General features: G+C 58.3%; 1 protein-coding gene across 1 annotated transcript; it reads right to left on the bottom strand.

Moving 5' to 3' along the window:
- Nucleotides 1-234: 234 nt before the first annotated feature.
- Nucleotides 235-5,794, bottom strand: CUNH11orf58 (chromosome unknown C11orf58 homolog). Its single transcript, XM_089667322.1, has 5 exons — nucleotides 5,638-5,794; nucleotides 4,671-4,757; nucleotides 3,025-3,085; nucleotides 2,028-2,137; nucleotides 235-907 (listed from the first exon to the last, which is right to left on the bottom strand). Exons 1-5 carry the CDS (start codon nucleotides 5,716-5,718, stop codon nucleotides 680-682), a joined length of 567 nt encoding a protein of 188 aa, XP_089523448.1. The 5' UTR covers nucleotides 5,719-5,794; the 3' UTR covers nucleotides 235-679.
- Nucleotides 5,795-14,815: the final 9,021 nt, after the last annotated feature.

Raw genomic sequence — 14,815 nt, forward strand, 5'->3', positions numbered from 1 at the left:
GGATCATAGGCAGGGGAGGGCTGGGGGAGGCGGGGTCGGGATCATAGGCAGGGGAGGGCTGGGGGAGGCGGGGTCGGGATCATAGGCAGGGGAGGGGTGGGGGAGGCGGGGTCGGGATCATAGGTAGAGGAGTGGTGGGGGAGGCGGGGTCGGGATTATAGGCAGGGGAGGGTGTAAGTCTGCACAGCTCCACCCGCAATGGGTCACACAGAAGAGAACACATCAAACGCCATAAACAAGACAAAGCTCCGGGTTTATTCAACAACAAAATAAAGAGAATTTCGGGTGGATTGTGAACAGCTAGAAGTATAAAAAGGAAAATATTCCGTCAGCTAAAAACAGGATGAACCCTTTGACTGCCGGGTCACGTCACACCCGTTTCCTAAAGACATAAAAAAAACACAAAAAAAAAAAAAATGGCGGCAGTTCATGTGATCACTGCGAGTCCACAGCGGCACAGCTCCCCTCCGGCCTCCAATCAGCAGGTCTGTTCTCAGGATTTCCTTGTAGGAGCAGAGGAAGGTAATCCTGAAAGTACTGGGGGTCTCCACATGAGGGCGCACATTGTATACAGCTCCACCCAGAACAGGATGACAGGTAGGAAGTGAGAATAAGGGGTGGGGGAGGGGGAGGTTACCTCTGGCCCACCTGCGATCCGGGCTCCTCCCACACATGCAGGTTAGGAGCCGCTTGACTTCACAAACTGCATTTTGTAGTTGCATTTGCTGGATTTGCGCTCGGAGGAGCCGTCCTCATCGCTGGGCGCTTTGTCCGCGGTCTTGGCTGACGCACTCGGCGTTTTCTCGCGGTCGTTACGGAGTTCTTTGCTACTTTTATCTGAATGTCTGTCTGCTGCGGGGGCCTCTTCAGGTGGGGGAGGGGGCGGCTTCTCCTCCGAACTGCTCGGCTGAAAAGAACGATGAAACGCAAAATTCAGGAGCGAGGAACAGAGGAACCCCCCCCCCCACACACAGGGCGGCGGACCCCCCCTCACCACACAGGGCGGCGGACCCCCCCTCACCACACAGGGCGGCGGACCCCCCCTCACCACACAGGGCGGCGGACCCCCCCTCCTCCCCCCCGCCAGAAAGGGCGGTGGACCCCCCCTCCTCCCCCCCCGCCACACAGGGCAGCGGACCCCCCCCTCCCACAACCAATACAATCTGATTGTACAATTTACTAAATTCAGTTTTAGGTGGAGCTCCGGGTGAAGAGTCCGCGCGCTCCAACCCCCCCCCCCCGCACCAGCAGAGTCCGCGCGCTCCAACCCTTGATTCCCCCCCCCCCCCCCCCCCCCCCCAGCAGAGTCCGAGCGCTCCACCCCCCCCCCCCCCCCCAGCAGAGTCCGAGCGCTCCACCCCCCGCACCAGCAGAGTCGGCGTGCTCCAACCCCCCCCCCTTCCGGAACCAGCAGCGTCCGCGCGCTCCAACACCCCCGCACCAGCAGAGTCCGCGCGCTCCACCCCCCCCCCCCCCCCCCGCACCAGCAGAGTCCGCGCGCTCCAACCCTTGATTTCCCCCCCCCCCCCCAGCAGAGTCCGAGCGCTCCACCCCCCGCACCAGCAGAGTCCACGCGCTCCACCCCCCGCACCAGCAGAGTCGGCGTGCTCCAACCCCCCCCCCCTTCCGGAACCAGCAGCGTCCGCGCGCTCCAACACCCCAGCACCAGCAGAGTCCGCGCGCTCCACCCCCCCCCCCCCCGCAGAGTCCGCGCGCTACACCCCCCCCCCCCCGCAGAGTCCGCGCGCTACACCCCCCCCCCGCAGAGTCCGCGCGCTACACCCCGCCCCCCCCCACCAAGCAGAGGCCAGCCCCCTGCAGGACACCAATCACTGCCGGCGGGTTTCATGGACCGTCGCACCTCTTTGTCAAGACGGACGGATGGATGGATGCCACCCCTCCCCCACACCCAATGGCGTACTCTGTCACCTGACATCTGTCTGTTCTCTCATCCATGTATAAAAGTGTCACCCCCCCCCCCCCCCCCCCAATAATAAGACCGGCAGTGGCCCGCAGCCATATTGTACCTCGCTGAAGCCCAGACCGCAGTGCCGCCGGTTCCGTCCGGACATGGAGCTGTCCACACTCTGCTGGTACTGATGTTCCAACTCATCGTTCATCTTCCGATCCTCGGCTCCTGTCAGAGAAAAAGAGTCACCTGGAGCCCCCACAATGCGGTGCAGCCAATCAGCTTCCACCGTGACGCTTTGACAATAAAGCCTGGAAGCCGATTGGTTTCTATGCAGAAGTGACGCGACTTCACACTCTCCGGCGTTAGTACATAAATCCCCCCCCCCCCCCCATAGATTTCATGTTGTATGAGGAGCAGGAAGGACTCTGGGGACCCCAGTACTCAATGACCACAGAGGAAACAATGACGGGCCCCACAGACAGCCAACGCTGGGCCCCGCACCACAGCCAAATGTCGGGGCCAACACCTGGTCCTGCACACAGATGCCAGTTCCTGCATCATAGCCAAACTCCAGGCCCCTAAACCCAGCCCACGCCGGTCCCTGCCCCGCCCACGCCGGGCTCCCCGCCCCCACAGCCCACGCCGGGCTCCCCGCCCCCACAGCCCACGCCGGTCCCCCCGCCCCCGCAGCCCACGCCGGGCTCCCCGCCCCCGCAGCCCACGCCGGGCTCCCCGCCCCCGCAGCCCACGCCGGGCTCCCCGCCCCCGCAGCCCACGCCGGGCTCCCCGCCCCCGCAGCCCACGCCGGGCTCCCCGCCCCCGCAGCCCACGCCGGCACTAAACGTAGCTCTGTCTGTGGGGCAGACCATTTCCATGAAAGCTCTGCTGAATCCGGCAGTGAGGGGTCACATACAATGCTGGAGATCACCCACTAATTCCCGGTACCGGAAATGTGTGTATAGAGCCGTGACACCATGTGACCATTCACACCCTGGTCTGGGAACATGCCTGCACTTTGTAGGGAGTGTGCGGGGCCACAGCGGGAAGGCGGGGCCACAGCGGGAAGGCGGGGCCACAGCGGGAAGGCGGGGCCACAGCGGGAAGGCCCTTACCTGACCGGAAGTGTGATGTGGACTTGTGATCTCCGATGACCAGGCGACCCGTGTGTTCTTTCTGGAAGGAAGACAACAGATGAGTATTGTGTACTGACTGAGGCACAGACACTTAAAACATTGTTTATAAACATCGATCAGACGGGGGATGGAGAGATACAAAGTAACATTGTTTATAAATATCGATCAGACGGGAGATGGAGAGATACAAAGTAACATTGTTTATAGACATCGATCAGACGGGAGATAGAGATACAAAGTAACATTGTTTATAAACATCGATCAGACGGGAGATAGAGAGATACAAAGTAACATTGTTTATAAACATCGATCAGACAGGAGATGGAGAGATACAAAGTAACATTGTTTATAAACATCGATCAGACGGGGGATGGAGAGATACAAAGTAACATTGTTTATAAACATCGATCAGACGGGAGATGGAGAGATACAAAGTAACATTGTTTATAAACATCGATCAGACGGGGGATGGAGAGATACAAAGTAACATTGTTTATAAACATCGATCAGACGGGGGATGGAGAGATACAAAGTAACATTGTTTATAAACATCGATCAGACGGGGGATGGAGAGATACAAAGTAACATTGTTTATAAACATCGATCAGACGGGAGACGGAGAGATACAAAGTAACATTGTTTATAAACATCGATCAGACGGGGGATGGAGAGATACAAAGTAACATTGTTTATAAACATCGATCAGACGGGAGATAGAGATACAAAGTAACATTGTTTATAAACATCGATCAGACGGGAGATAGAGATACAAAGTAACATTGTTTATAAACATCGATCAGACGGGAGATAGAGATACAAAGTAACATTGTTTATAAACATCGATCAGACGGGAGATAGAGATACAAAGTAACATTGTTTATAAACATCGATCAGACGGGGGATGGAGAGATACAAAGTAACATTGTTTATAAACATCGATCAGACGGGAGATAGAGATACAAAGTAACATTGTTTATAAACATTGCTCAGATGTGTCCGGATGTAAAGGGAGGAACCTTTTCTCACGTCCCCCTCCAGAGATATGGAACGTTCTGGACAGATCCACATACATATGACGGACGAGACGCCGATTTAGAAGGTGCAATAATGCAGAATGTGCCCCGTAGGGGTGTATGATGGGGGTGGGGATGAAGGGGTTAAAGTATTCAGACAACATGGAGGCGGCTGACTTTCCTGTGTAGAATGTTCCCCGGCTGTCGCTGTGACCTCCACACTTGCCCCAGACCAGGTCTGAAGTTCAGCGGTGTCAGCTCTCCGCCTCCAATCAACACTTCACATGGGGTGTATTCCTGCCGGGACAGGAAGTGCTGCCAATCTCTGCAGAGGGGACACAGAGTGCGGGTGGGGGGGGGGAGCTTTGTCAGGTCACTTCCTGTCCTGGTGACACCCACTCCCTTCATACCCTGAACAGGTGTCAAAGGCACAGGAAGTGCTGTGAAAGCCCCCGGTGGGGTCACAGAGGGCGATGCAGCCGGATAGGAGGATTCTCTCTCTGACAGCGTTTTGGATGAAGTTGGGATTTAAGGAATGACTCCGACACAGACAGAAAGAACCCGCATGCCAGGCGTCCAATCGAATGGTCACGACGCGGTCACGTGACTCACCTTTCCAGCCCCCATCAGTCTCAGGAACTTCTGTTTGCGTTCTGCATTCCCCAGATCCGCCTCCTCCCAGCTCCCGCCAGCTCCGCCCTGCAGAGAGAAGAGAGATTACTACCATATATGGAGAGCTCAACGCAGAGGGAGGAGCCAATCATACCACAGCCCCTCCTCCCAGCTCCCGCCAACTCCGCCCTGCAGAGAGAAGAGAGATTACTACCATATATGGAGAGCTCAACGCAGAGGGAGGAGCCAATCATACCACAGCCCCTCCTCCCAGCTCCGCCCTGCAGAGAAGAGAGATTACCATATATGGAGAGTTCCACCCAGGAGGAGCCAATCACAGCCCCTCCTACTAGCTTCACCCTGAAGAGATTACCATATATGGAGAACTCCACCCAGAGGGAGGAGACAATCATACCACAGCCCCTCCTACCAGCTCCACCCTGAAGAGATTAACATATATAGAGCGCTCCACCCAGAGGGAGGAGACAATCATACCACAGCCCCTCCTACCAGCTCCACCCTGAAGAATTAACATATATAGAGCGCTCCACCCAGAGGGAGGAGCCAAACACTGCCCCTCCTCCCAGCTTCCACCAGCTCCACCCTGAAGAGATTATATATGGAGAACTCCACCCAGAGGGAGGAGCCAATCACATCACAGCCCCTCCTCCCAGCAGAAATTTCTCCCATATATGGAGAGCTCCGCCTAGAGGGAGGAACCAATCATATCACAGCCCCTCCTCCCCCTACAGCCAACTGGACACACCACTAAGCCCCGCCTGCCCAGTGGAGACTCCTCCCACTCCTGGGTACGCCTGAGTGGGAGGGACTGGGTGAAGAAGGCGGGGCACATGGACTTCTCCGTGTCCCCCTCCCCCCTCTGGGGAGCAGCCGGCTGTCATGGTGACCTCAGTCCTCTCATATATAAGGCCGATAATACTGAACGCCCCCCTCCGGGGCCCCTCACCTCATCATCCTCCTCCTCTTCCCGCGGTACGGGCGCTCCTCTCTTGTGGCCCCGGGCCCTCTCCTTCTCTCGGCCGCTCATACTTCTCCCGGGCACGTCGCGCGCAGGATGCCGGGAGCGCTCTGGTCACGTGTTTCCGGTTAGAACTCCGCAAATCACCGCACGGCCGGAGCGCCTGCGTACTACAGCTGGTGGGCGGGTCGGAGGCGGAATATGTGGAGCTCCTAGTCCCGCCCCGTTATCCTCTCCCCATGTAAGGAGTTTGCGTGGGGCGGGGCTAGGGAAGAGGCCAGTCACGGGGAGGGGCACTGCGCACAGTCTCCTCCCTCTGCCGAGCTCCGCCCTGTATAATGGAGGGAGGGGAGAGTTCGAGGCTCTGGGTCCGGAGTGGGCGGACCCGGGGTGGAGGGGGTGTGTACGGAGAAGGTGGGGGAGGGTCAGACCGTGTCCCCACAGAGGACATTCACCCCCACCTTCCTCCTGGTGACAACGACAAGAAGTGATGAAGAAATCCTCCACGTCTCAGATTCCTCTCCACACTTGCAGCACTTTAACCCTTTCACTGTGTCTGTACTTTGCACTCAGGTCACAAATCACACAGAACATTCAAGAAACCCCCAAAGATGAGAGATTTCCCGGAAGTGGGAACCCCGGAGAAGACAATGGCGGGAGCGACACGTTTCCTTGTCCCGGGAGATTGGCGCCCACACGGGTATCAAATGCAGGTTTTCAGTAAAAAAAAAAATCACTAATAACAATCCATCGTGTATGACCCCGTCTGTGGGTAAAAGACGTGATGCCCTGGGGCCAAGGTGGTTCCCAGGTTCTATGGTTCTCTGAAGCCCGGGGCCAAGGTGGTTCCCAGGTTCTATGGTTCTCTGAAGCCCGGGGCCGTGGTGGATCCCAGGTTCTCCTGTTCCTCTGTGGAGCCCGGGGCCAAGGCGGTTCCCACGTTCTCCTATTCCTCTGTGGAGCCCGGGGCCATGGTGGTTCCAAGTTCTCCTCTTCCTCTGTGGAGCCCGGGGCCATGGTGGTTCCCAGGTTCTCCTCTTCCTCTGTGTTGCCCGGGGCCATGGTGGTTCCAAGGTTCTCCTCTTCCTCTGTGGTGCCCGGGGCCATGGTGGTTCCCAGGTTCTCCTCTTCCTCTGTGAAGCCTGGGGCCAAGGTGGTTCCCAGGTTCTCATGTTCCTCTGTGAAGCCCGGGGCCAAGGTGGTTCCCAGGTTCTCCTATTCCTCTGTGGAGCCCAAGGCTGTGGTGGTTCCCAGGTTCTCCTGCTCCTCTGTGGAGCCGGGGTCCTATGGTGGATCCAAGGTTCTATGGTTCTCTGTGAAGCCCAAGGCTGTGATGGTTCCCAGGTTCTCCTATTCCTCTGTGGAGCCCGGGGCCGTGGTGGTTCCCAGGTTCTCCTATTCCTCTGTGGAGCCCAAGGCTGTGGTGGTTCCAAGGTTCTATGGTTCTCTGTGAAGCCCAGGGCCATGATGGTTCCAAGGTTCTATGGTTCTCTGTGAAGCCTGGGGCTGTGATGGTTCCCAGGTTCTCCTGCTCCTCTGTGGAGCCCGGGGTCATGGTGGATCCAAGGTTCTATGGTTCTCTGTGAAGCCTGGGGCTGTGATGGTTCCCAGGTTCTCCTGCTCCTCTGTGGAGCCCGGGGTCATGGTGGATCCAAGGTTCTATGGTTCTCTGTGAAGCTTGGGGCTGTGATGGTTCCCAGGTTCTCCTATTCCTCTGTGGAGCCCGGGGCCATGGTGGTTCCCAGGTTCTCATGTTCCTCTGTGAAGCCCGGGGCCGTGGTGGTTCCCAGGTTCTCCTATTCCTCTGTGGAGCCCAAGGCTGTGGTGGTTCCAAGGTTCTATGGTTCTCTGTGAAGCCCAGGGCCATGATGGTTCCAAGGTTCTATGGTTCTCTGTGAAGCCTGGGGCTGTGATGGTTCCCAGGTTCTCCTGCTCCTCTGTGGAGCCCGGGGTCATGGTGGATCCAAGGTTCTATGGTTCTCTGTGAAGCTTGGGGCTGTGATGGTTCCCAGGTTCTCCTATTCCTCTGTGGAGCCCGGGGCCATGGTGGTTCCCAGGTTCTCCTCTTCCTCTGTGGAGCCCGGGGCCAAGGTGGTTCCAAGGTTCTATGGTTCTCTGTGAAGCTTGGGGCTGTGATGGTTCCCAGGTTCTCCTATTCCTCTGTGGAGCCCGGGGCCATGGTGGTTCCCAGGTTCTCCTCTTCCCCTGTGAAGCCCGGGGCCATGGTGGTTCCCAGGTTCTCCTGTTCCTCTGTGAAGCCCGTGGCCATGGTGGTTCCCAGGTTCTCCTGTTCCTCTGTGGAGCCCGTTGCCATGGTGGTTCCCAGGTTCTCCTGTTCCTCTGTGGAGCCCGGGGCCAAGGTGGTTCCCAGGTTCTCCTGTTCCTCCAAGGCTGTGGTGGTTCCAAGGTTCTATGGTTCTCTGTGAAGCCCAGGGCCATGATGGTTCCAAAGTTCTATGGTTCTCTGTGAAGCCCGGGGCTGTGATGGTTCCCAGGTTCTCCTGCTCCTCTGTGGAGCCCAGGGCTGTGGCGGTTCCCACGTTCTCCTCTTCCTCTATAGAGCCCAGGGCCAGGGTGGTTCCCAGGTTCTCCTGTTCTTCTGTGGAGCCCCAGGCCATCGTGGTTCCCAGGTTCACCTATTCCTCTGTGAAGCCCGGGGCCATGGTGGTTTCCAGGTTCTCCTCTTCCTCTGTGAAGCCCGGGGCCGTGGTTGTTCCCTGGTTCTCCTCTTCCTCTGTGAAGCCCGGGGCCATGGTGGTTCCCAGGTTCTCCTGTTCCTCTGTGGAGCCCAAGACTGTGGTGGTTCCCGGGTTCTTCAATTCCTCTGTGGAGCCAAGGCTGTGGTTATTCCCAGGTCATCCTGTCCCTCTGTGAAGCCCGGGGCTGTGGTGGTTCCCAGGTTCTCCTGTTCCTCTGTGGAGCCCAAGGCTGTGGTGGTTCCCAGGTTCTTCAATTCCTCTGTGGAGCCCAGGGCTGTGGTGGTTCCAAGGTTCTATGGTTCTCTGTGAAGCCCGGGGCCATGGTGGTTGCCAGGTTCTCCTGTTCCTCTGTGGAGCCCAAGGCTGTGGTGGTTCCCAGGTTCTTCAATTCCTCTGTGGAGCCCAGGGCTGTGGTGGTTCCAAGGTTCTATGGTTCTCTGTGAAGCCCGGGGCCATGGTGGTTGCCAGGTTCTCCTCTTCCTCTGTGAAGCCCGGGGCCATGGTGGTTCCCAGGTTCTCCTATTCCTCTGTGGAGCCCGGGCCCTGGTGGTTCCCAGGTTCTCCTGTTCCTCTGTGAAGCCCGGGACCATGGTGGTTCCCAGGTTCTCCTATTCCTCTGTGGAGCCTATGGCCATGGTGGTTTCCAGTTTCTCCTCTTCCTCTGTGAAGCCCGGGCCATGGTGGTTCCCAGGTTCTCCTATTCCTCTGTGGAGCCCAGGGCTGTGGTGGTTCCCAGGTTCTCCTGTTCCTCTGTGGAGACCGGGGCCATGATGGTTCCCAGTTTCTCCTGTTCCTCTGTGGAGACCGGGACCATGGTGGTTCCCAGTGTCTCCTGTTCCTCCGTGGAGACCAAGGCCATGGTGGTTCCCAGTTTCTCCTGTTCCTCTGTGGGGCATGGGGATTTTGTGGTTCCCAGTTTCTCCTGTTCCTCTGTGGAGACCGAGGCCATGGTGGCTCCCAGTTTCTCCTGTTCCTATGTGGGGCATGGGGATTTTGTGGTTCCCAGGTTCTCATGTTCCACTGTGGAGCCTGGGGCTGTTTGTGGTTCCCATGTTCTTCTATTCCTCCAGGGAGCCCAGGCCCATGGTGGTTCCCAGGTTCTCCTTTTTTTTCTGTGAAGCCTTGGGCTGTGGTGGTTCCCAAGTTCTCCTTTTCCTATGTGGAGCCCAGGGCTGCAATGTTCCCAGGTTCCCATGTTTCTCTGTGGAGCCCAGGGCCATGGTGGTTCCCAGGTTCTCATGTTCTTCTGTGGAGCCAAGGCTGTGGTTGTTCCCAGGTCTTCCTGTCCCTCTGTGAAACCCGGGCTGTGGTGGTTCTCAGTTTCTCCTGTTCCTCTGTGGAGCTTGAGGCTGTGATGGTTCCCAGGTTCTCCTCTTTCTCTGTGATGCCCGAGGCCATTGTGGTTCCCAGGTTCTCCTCTTTCTCTGTGATGCCCGAGGCCATTGTGGTTCCCAGGTTTTCCTATTCTTCTGTGGATCTATTAGAGAGGGAATTTTTTTTCCTGGAATTCCCCACTCAGTCCCATCATCATTCCCCACTCAGTCCCATCATCATTCCCCGCACAGTCCCATCATCATTCCCCGCTCAGTCCCATCATCATTCCCCGCACAGTCCCATCATCATTCCCCGCTCAGTCCCGTCATCATTCCCCGCTCAGTCCCGTCATCATTCCCCGCTCAGTCCCATCATCATTCCCCACTCAGTCCCATCATCATTCCCCGCACAGTCCCATCATCATTCCCCGCTCAGTCCCATCATCCTTCCCCGCACAGTCCCATCATCATTCCCCGCACAGTCCCATCATCATTCCCCGCACAGTCCCATCATCATTCCCCGCTCAGTCCCATCATCATTCCCCGCTCAGTCCCATCCTCATTCCCGCACAGTCCCGTCATCATTCCCCGCTCAGTCCCGTCCTCATTCCCCGCTCAGTCCCATCATCATTCCCCGCTCAGTCCCATCCTCATTCCCGCACAGTCCCATCATCATTCCCCGCTCAGTCCCGTCCTCATTCCCCGCTCAGTCCCGTCCTCATTCCCCGCTCAGTCCCGTCATCATTCCCCGCACAGTCCCGTCATCATTCCCCGCACAGGCCCGTCCTCATTCCCGCACAGTCCCGTCCTCATTCCCCGCTCAGTCCCGTCATCATTCCCCGCACAGTCCCGTCATCATTCCCCGCACAGTCCCGTCATCATTCCCCGCACAGTCCCGTCCTCATTCCCGCACAGTCCCGTCCTCATTCCCCGCTCAGTCCCGTCATCATTCCCCGCACAGTCCCGTCATCATTCCCCGCACAGTCCCGTCATCATTCCCCGCACAGTCCCGTCATCATTCCCCGCTCAGTCCCGTCATCATTCCCCGCACAGTCCCGTCATCATTCCCCGCACAGTCCCGTCATCATTCCCCGCACAGTCCCGTCATCATTCCCCGCTCAGTCCCGTCATCATTCCCAGCACAGTCCCATCCTCATTCCCGCACAGTCCCATCCTCATTCCCGCACAGTCCCATCATCATTCCCCGCACAGTCCCATCATCATTCCCCGCACAGTCCCATCATCATTCCCCGCACAGTCCCATCCTCATTCCCGCACAGTCCCATCCTCATTCCCCGCTCAGTCCCGTCATCATTCCCCGCTCAGTCCCGTCATCATTCCCCGCACAGTCCCGTCATCATTCCCCGCTCAGTCCCGTCATCATTCCCCGCTCAGTCCCGTCATCATTCCCCGCTCAGTCCCGTCATCATTCCCCGCTCAGTCCCATCATCATTCCCCGCACAGTCCCATCATCATTCCCCGCTCAGTCCCATCATCCTTCCCCGCACAGTCCCATCATCATTCCCCGCACAGTCCCATCATCATTCCCCGCTCAGTCCCATCATCATTCCCCGCTCAGTCCCATCCTCATTCCCGCACAGTCCCGTCATCATTCCTCGCTCAGTCCCGTCCTCATTCCCCGCTCAGTCCCATCATCATTCCCCGCTCAGTCCCATCCTCATTCCCGCACAGTCCCATCATCATTCCCCGCTCAGTCCCGTCCTCATTCCCCGCTCAGTCCCGTCCTCATTCCCCGCTCAGTCCCGTCATCATTCCCCGCACAGTCCCGTCATCATTCCCCGCACAGGCCCATCCTCATTCCCGCACAGTCCCGTCCTCATTCCCCGCTCAGTCCCGTCATCATTCCCCGCACAGTCCCGTCATCATTCCCCGCACAGTCCCGTCCTCATTCCCGCACAGTCCCGTCCTCATTCCCCGCTCAGTCCCGTCATCATTCCCCGCACAGTCCCGTCATCATTCCCCGCACAGTCCCATCATCATTCCCCGCACAGTCCCGTCCTCATTCCCGCACAGTCCCGTCCTCATTCCCGCACAGTCCCGTCCTCATTCCCGCACAGTCCCGTCCTCATTCCCCGCTGAGTCCCGTCCTCATTCCCCGCTCAGTCCCGTCATCATTCCCCGCACAGTCCCGTCATCATTCCCCGCACAGTCCCGTCATCATTCCCCGCACAGTCCCGTCATCATTCCCCGCTCAGTCCCGTCATCATTCCCCGCTCAGTCCCGTCATCATTCCCCGCACAGTCCCGTCATCATTCCCCGCTCAGTCCCGTCATCATTCCCCGCACAGTCCCATCATCATTCCCCGCACAGTCCCATCCTCATTCCCGCACAGTCCCATCATCATTCCCCGCACAGTCCCATCATCATTCCCCGCACAGTCCCATCATCATTCCCCGCACAGTCCCATCCTCATTCCCGCACAGTCCCATCCTCATTCCCCGCTCAGTCCCGTCATCATTCCCCGCTCAGTCCCATCATCATTCCCCGCACAGTCCCATCATCATTCCCCGCACAGTCCCATCCTCATTCCCGCACAGTCCCATCCTCATTCCCCGCTCAGTCCCGTCATCATTCCCCGCTCAGTCCCATCATCATTCCCCGCTCAGTCCCATCATCATTCCCCACTCAGTCCCATCATCATTCCCCGCACAGTCCCATCATCATTCCCCGCTCAGTCCCATCATCATTCCCCACTCAGTCCCATCATCATTCCCCGCACAGTCCCATCATCATTCCCCGCACAGTCCCATCCTCATTCCCGCACAGTCCCATCCTCATTCCCCGCTCAGTCCCGTCATCATTCCCCGCTCAGTCCCGTCATCATTCCCCGCTCAGTCCCGTCATCATTCCCCGCACAGTCCCGTCATCATTCCCCGCACAGTCCCGTCATCATTCCCCGCTCAGTCCCGTCATCATTCCCCGCACAGTCCCATCATCATTCCCCGCACAGTCCCATCATCATTCCCCGCTCAGTCCCATCATCATTCCCCGCACAGTCCCATCATCATTCCCCGCACAGTCCCATCCTCATTCCCCGCTCAGTCCCGTCATCATTCCCCGCTCAGTCCCATCATCATTCCCCGCTCAGTCCCATCATCATTCCCCGCTCAGTCCCATCATCATTCCCCACTCAGTCCCATCATCATTCCCCGCACAGTCCCATCATCATTCCCCGCACAGTCCCATCATCATTCCCCGCTCAGTCCCGTCATCATTCCCCGCACAGTCCCATCATCATTCCCCGCTCAGTCCCATCATCATTCCCCACTCAGTCCCATCATCATTCCCCGCACAGTCCCATCATCATTCCCCGCTCAGTCCCGTCATCATTCCCCGCACAGTCCCATCATCATTCCCCGCACAGTCCCATCATCATTCCCCGCTCAGTCCCATCATCATTCCCCGCTCAGTCCCATCATCATTCCCCACTCAGTCCCATCATCATTCCCCGCACAGTCCCATCATCATTCCCCGCACAGTCCCATCATCATTCCCCGCTCAGTCCCATCATCATTCCCCGCTCAGTCCCATCATCATTCCCCACTCAGTCCCATCATCATTCCCCGCTCAGTCCCATCATCATTCCCCACTCAGTCCCATCATCATTCCCCGCTCAGTCCCGTCATCATTCCCCGCACAGTCCCATCATCATTCCCCGCACAGTCCCGTCATCATTCCCCACTCAGTCCCATCATCATTCCCCGCACAGTCCCATCATCATTCCCCACTCAGTCCCATCATCATTCCCCGCACAGTCCCATCATCATTCCCCGCACAGTCCCATCATCATTCCCCGCTCAGACCCATTTCCATTCCCCAGTTAGTCCCATTACCATGCTTCCCCGTCCGAACACCGACCACAGACACCACCGCTGACCATACAAGACCACCGACACCAGACTGGAAGTAATCCAGGAAGTAGACTAGTTTATTTGAACACAGATACAAGATATATACACTCAGGGGACAATCCCCCCTCCCTGCATAATGACATAGGGCGGGGCAATATCCCCTCCCTGCATAATGACACGGGGCGGGGCAATCCCCCCTCCCTGCATAATGACACGGGGCGGGGCAATCCCCCCTCCCTGCATAATGACACGGGGCGGGGCAATCCCCCCTCCCTGCATAATGACACGGGGCGGGGCAATCCCCCCTCCCTCCATAATGACACAGGGCGGGGCAATCCCCCCTCCCTGCATAATGACACAGGGCGGGGCAATCCCCCCTCCCTGCATAATGACACAGGGCGGGGCAATCCCCCCTCCCTGCATAATGACACAGGGCGGGGCAATCCCCCCTCCCTGCATAATGACACAGGGCGGGGCAATCCCCCCTCCCTGCATAATGACACAGGGCGGGGCAATCCCCCCTCCCTGCATAATGACATAGGGCGGGGCAATCCCCCCTCCCTGCATAATGACACAGGGCGGGGCAATCCCCCCTCCCTCCATAATGACACAGGCCGGGGCAATCCCCCCTCCCTGCATAATGACACAGGGCGGGGCAATCCCCCCTCCCTGCATAATGACACAGGGCGGGGCAATCCCCCCTCCCTGCATAATGACATAGGGCGGGGCAATCCCCCCTCCCTGCATAATGACATAGGGCGGGGCAATCCCCCCTCCCTGCATAATGACACAGGGCAGGGCAATCCCCCCTCCCTGCATAATGACACAGAGCAGAGCAATCCCCCCTCCCTGCATAATGACACAGAGCAGAGCAATCCCCCCTCCCTGCATAATGACACAGGGCAGGGCAATCCCCCCTCCCTGCATAATGACACATGGCGGGGCAATCCCCCCTCCCTGCATAATGACATAGGGCGGGGCAATCCCCCCTCCCTGCATAATGACACGGGGCGGGGCAATCCCCCCTCCCTGCATAATGACACGGGGCGGGGCAATCCCCCCTCCCTGCATAATGACACGGGGCGGGGCAATCCCCCCTCCCTGCATAATGACACAGGGCGGGGCAATCCCCCCTCCCTGCATAATGACACAGGGCGGGGCAATCCCCCCTCCCTGCATAATGACACAGGGCGAGGCAATCCCCCCTCCCTGCATAATGACACAGGGCGGGGCAATCCCCCCTCCCTGCATAATGACACAGGGCGGGGCAATCCCCCCTCCC

Source organism: Staurois parvus, unplaced genomic scaffold (genome assembly GCF_062004578.1).
Source record: "Staurois parvus isolate SC_StPar_1 unplaced genomic scaffold, SC_StPar_1.0 ptg003177l, whole genome shotgun sequence".
Taxonomy (NCBI): Eukaryota; Metazoa; Chordata; class Amphibia; order Anura; family Ranidae; genus Staurois; species Staurois parvus.